This window comes from Aotus nancymaae, unplaced genomic scaffold (assembly GCF_030222135.1).
Source record: "Aotus nancymaae isolate 86718 unplaced genomic scaffold, 86718_ANA_hifiasm-v0.15.2.pri h1tg000079l, whole genome shotgun sequence".
Taxonomy (NCBI): Eukaryota; Metazoa; Chordata; class Mammalia; order Primates; family Aotidae; genus Aotus; species Aotus nancymaae.
In genome coordinates, this window is record NW_026988494.1 from 10,646,514 (window position 1) to 10,651,128 (window position 4,615).

Consider the following 4,615-nt stretch of genomic DNA (forward strand, 5'->3'; position numbering starts at 1 on the left):
TGTGTCCTTCCTAGGGACATGGATGAACCTGGAAACCATCATTCTCAGAAAATTGACACAAGAGCAGAAAATCAAACACCGCATGTTCTCACTCACTGGTGGGTGTTGAACAATGAGAACACATGGACACAGGGAAGGGAGCATCACACACTTGGGTCTGTCGAGGGGGAAACAGGGGAGGGACAGTGGGGAGTGGGGAGTTGGGGAGAGATATCATGGGGAGAAATGCCAGATATAGGTGATATTGAGGAAGGCAGCAAATCACGCTGCCATGTGTGTACCTATGCAACAATCTTGCATGTTCTTCACATGTACCCCAAAACCTAAAATGCAATAAAATAAAAAAAAAACTATCAGTAGGAAATCAAGGAACAACACCAGAATTCTAAGAGTCATAGAACCAGCAGATAGAAACAAGATCCAGCATAATACTGGAAATGTTCAGGATACAAACCAAAATTACTTGTGATTTTAAAAACCTCTAATTGTGAAGCGGCATCGTTGTCTGGGGTAAATGCCCAAGATTCGTTGTCTCACAGCCTCAGAAAACTAGGACTGAACACATAAAGAGTGAGCTTAAGAGCAGAAGTTTAATAGGTGAAGGAAAGAGAAGAGCTGTCTCCTACAGAGAGATGGGTCCTGAAAGGGTCTCCAGTCCATGCAAAATGCAGAGGTTTTATAGATGAGCTTGAGGAGGCGGTGTCTGATTTACATAGGGAACAAAAGATTGGTCGGACCAGGTGTGCCATTTGCATAAGGCACAAAAAACTGGTTAGGGCTAGGTGTGCCATTTGCATAGGGTGTGAAAAGCTGGCTTCTTCCACCCTAATCTTTCATTACGCAGATGGGTTCTCCACCTGGCCCAGCCAAGTCACCTGTTTCTTTACTGTACACCTGATAACAAAGAAAAGGGAAGATGGAGCCTCCATGTTGGATGTGCCTGGCCCCCAAGTAGCCCTTTTCTACTGGTACAGCTGCTGGCATTCACCCATGCAAACTTCCTACTTGCTTATCTATCTTTGTAGCTCAATTTTTCAGGATGCTCCTTGATAGAAAAAATAACTTCTTGGGCTACTTTTTGTTACAAGGGAAGACTTGCTGAAGACTCTTTACCCTCACTATCTGCCTAAATAATTTATTTCTACCTCCTGTATCATTTCATGGGGAAAGAAAATCAACAGACATCAGTGGTTAGATGACACAGATATTAGAATTTTCTACAAGGACTTTAAAGAAGCTATTATAAACGAGCAAGTCCAAACATGTGGCCAGTTACAGAAATGAGGCCTGTAATTGTAATGAGAATTCCAACCTTATTTTATTATAAATATGTGTACATATTTTTTAAGTAAAGATACTTTATTCCCTCTTTTATTCCCTTATTATATAAATAAAATATGTAAACTTTATATCAATATTTAAATATTGTTAATTTTACATTACAGAATTTTACTCTAAGAACAGCAGGAGAAGAGTCAATACCACTTAAAGAATATATTTGCTCTTTGGAATAAGGGATTAGTGAGTTATTATTTATATGCAGGATAGTTGTGTCATGTAGAGCACAACTATGACTTTGTTATTGTCTGTGTTTAGAGACTAAGTGTGGTTTAAGTACATGCTTATGTTTGCTAAGTTGACAGAGGATGGAATACTGATGGTTAAGGTGTTGACTTAACTAGGCTATAATGCCCTGATAGCTGGTAAACATTATTTCTGGGTGTCCCTGTGAGGATGCTCCTGGAAGAGGGAGAATAGGTAGGCAGAGTAATGATCATCCTCACCAATATAGGTGGGTATCACTGCAATCAATTGAGGCCTTCAGTAGAACAAAAAGAGAAAGGGTGAGTTCACTCCCTGCTTAAGCTAGGACATCCTTCGTTTCCTGCCATCAGGCATTGACATCCCAGATTCTAGAGCCTTCGAAATCAGACTATGATCTACACCCTTGGCTCCCCTAGCTCCCAATATTTCAAGTTTTAACTGAAACTACACAACCAGCTTTCTTGGAGTTTAAAGACAGCAAATTACAGAAATCCTCAGCCTACATAATTGCATAAAACCATTTCTCAAATAAATCTCTATCTATCTATGTATCTATCTATCAATTATCTAAACAGCTCCTCTTGGTTCTGTTTTTCTGGAGAACTCTGATACACTAGTGAATACAAATTGTCTTCTACAGCTAATGAACAGCCTCAAAACATTTTGTTATGCTCTCACATGCTTTAGAGATTATCAACAAATTGCCTTCCATCTCCTCAGTCAGTGTCTCAAAAGATTAAAAAATGGATAAATTGTTCTCACTGTCCCATGTTAGAGACACATGGAGGAGTCAAGAGAGAGGCTTCATTACAGGTAAAAAAAAAAAAAAAAAAGTAAGCATGTTTCTTGTGGTGCCATATGTTACAGATATATACAATGCTTCAGTGACATTGGCAAACTGCCACTTTAATTTGATGACATAACAATAGTAAAGTGTGACAATCTCTGATTCATTTCTCTAGGATTTCTTTTACTCAATAATGCCTGAGCTGAAATAACAGTGCTCCATTTTTTCATATAATTTTGTAGGTATTTTACATCGTTTAACAGGCTGGATGCTCATAAGCATCTTTGAAGCATCATCACGATATTGTTTGTAAAGTATTTATTTTACATAAAATATTTTTCTCTAATTGAGGCCAAAACTTGGAGAAAACAAAGCAAAACTACAAGGAGATGAATATATTTTTAATGAAAGAATGAAGAAACTACAACTATTTAGTCACTCATGTTCATGTCCTTCCAAATACTTGTTATTCAGATGCTCTAGGCTCTTAGATCCCTTAACAATAATTTAACACTCAATGATTGTTTAAATACATGTGTAGATATGATTCATCACTTCTTGATGAGATAAAAAGGGGGTTTCTACCTTACATTTGAATATGAAAAGAATTATTAAACTTTTGAGGCTTTTTGAGTAAACATAGGCACAGAAAAAAACGTTTAAAACTGTAATAAAATAAAATTAGGAGACTGTTAAGTACCCAGTTTTATGGCACAATACAATTTTCAGAATGTACTTCAACTTCCTCTAAGAGTTGACAAAAGCAGATATTATTTTCTCAAAGATTGTAGCTTTAAAAAATATAATTGATATTCGACAAAGATACCAAAATATTTAAAAAGCAATCTGGTTCTTTCTAGAGAACTCCAAAGATGTTGAAAGTATGCTCATTTATATTTCCTTACCTAACAAGAAAATAGGGACTTAAAAATGATTATATTATTTTTTTGCCTTTCTAGATTGCCAAACTGTACAAAACAAGCAAACAAAATACAAGATTTATGCTGCTTATCATCGTATTTACTAAAGATATTTATATAACATTTCTATCTACTGGCAAACATTACCGTGTATGTAATATAAGAAAGGTGTGTTCATTGAGTCAGGGTAGGATAGAAGGAAGTCACAATTTTATTTTAAAAAATCAATTTAAGTTCAAATTATATGTAATCTTCTTTATATTTAATGTGACAAAATTGCATGTGTTAATTTTTCATAGCTAACTCTGAGATTGCTGTCATTATGATTTTCATTATAAACACTATTTTCTTTCTTCCTTTTTTTTTCAGGAAACATTGGGGCTTACAATTTTTTTAACCAATAATAATTATCTTACATTATCATGCCTTCCATCTCATGCTCTAGATATTTTAAATTGGTGAGTTATTGGGGATATTTAGATATATATTTATTTGATTATTGGCTGATCTTCAGGTCCCGCTGCTTGCTGGGCACGTAGGCCTCCCGCAGAGAGATGAGCCGGCGCAATGTGCTGTCTGACAGCCGGCCCGCCGTGGCCCTGGGCTTCTCCCGCCTGGGGGCCCCTGCATCTACCACCACTGCTGCTGATGCCACCCCCAGTGGCAGCCTGGCCAGAGCCGGGGAGGCTGGGAAGCTGGAGGAGGTGATGCAGGAGCTGCGGGCCCTGAGGGCGCTGGTCAAGGAGCAGGGGGAGCGCATCTGCCGCCTGGAGGAACAGCTGGGCCGCATGGAGAACGGGGATGCCTAGGGCCACAGCCATGTGCCACCTTCATCTCCTCCGCCCCCTTCCCGCTCAGCTTCTGCTGGCTGGTGGCAGCGGGCTGGCTGGCTGGCTGCCCAGGGCCTCTGAGGCAGCAGGGGTCAGTTACCACCCGGACCCATCCCAGGCCCAGGCCAAAGCCACCACCCAGCTTTCCTCATTGTTGCTGTGGAGGATTTCTACGCCCAGGCGAGCTCCTCGACCTCTGACGGACCATCTCCCTGACCATGGCCCAGACCTCCCTCCCCAGAGGAAGCGGGAGGGTGGGCTCTATATTTGATTATGTATATGTTTATTTGCATTGTGCATTATACTCTATTTTCTAGTTTCTGTAACCTGCATGACCAGAAGGATTTCAAATCACAACTAGAAATCCATGTATATCTCATATTTTATGTATTCATTTTGTCTCTATGTTATTGTGTAATAAAGTGACTTTTAATCATTTCTTTTCACTATAGTATCCCTTTATCCAAAAAGAGCTTTTACTAATTTTCATTATACAAAACCAATATGAGGGTCACATTATCTCCCAATTTGTT

The 4,615-nt window shown here is 39.1% G+C and overlaps 1 protein-coding gene across 1 annotated transcript; it reads left to right on the forward strand.

The window, feature by feature from the left end:
- The first annotated feature begins 2,744 nt into the window (after positions 1–2,744).
- Positions 2,745–4,335, forward strand: LOC135271454 (coronin-1B-like). The gene has a single exon (XM_064368692.1). The coding sequence runs from the start codon at positions 3,807–3,809 to the stop codon at positions 4,059–4,061; it is 255 nt and encodes an 84-aa protein (XP_064224762.1). The 5' UTR covers positions 2,745–3,806; the 3' UTR covers positions 4,062–4,335.
- Positions 4,336–4,615: the final 280 nt, after the last annotated feature.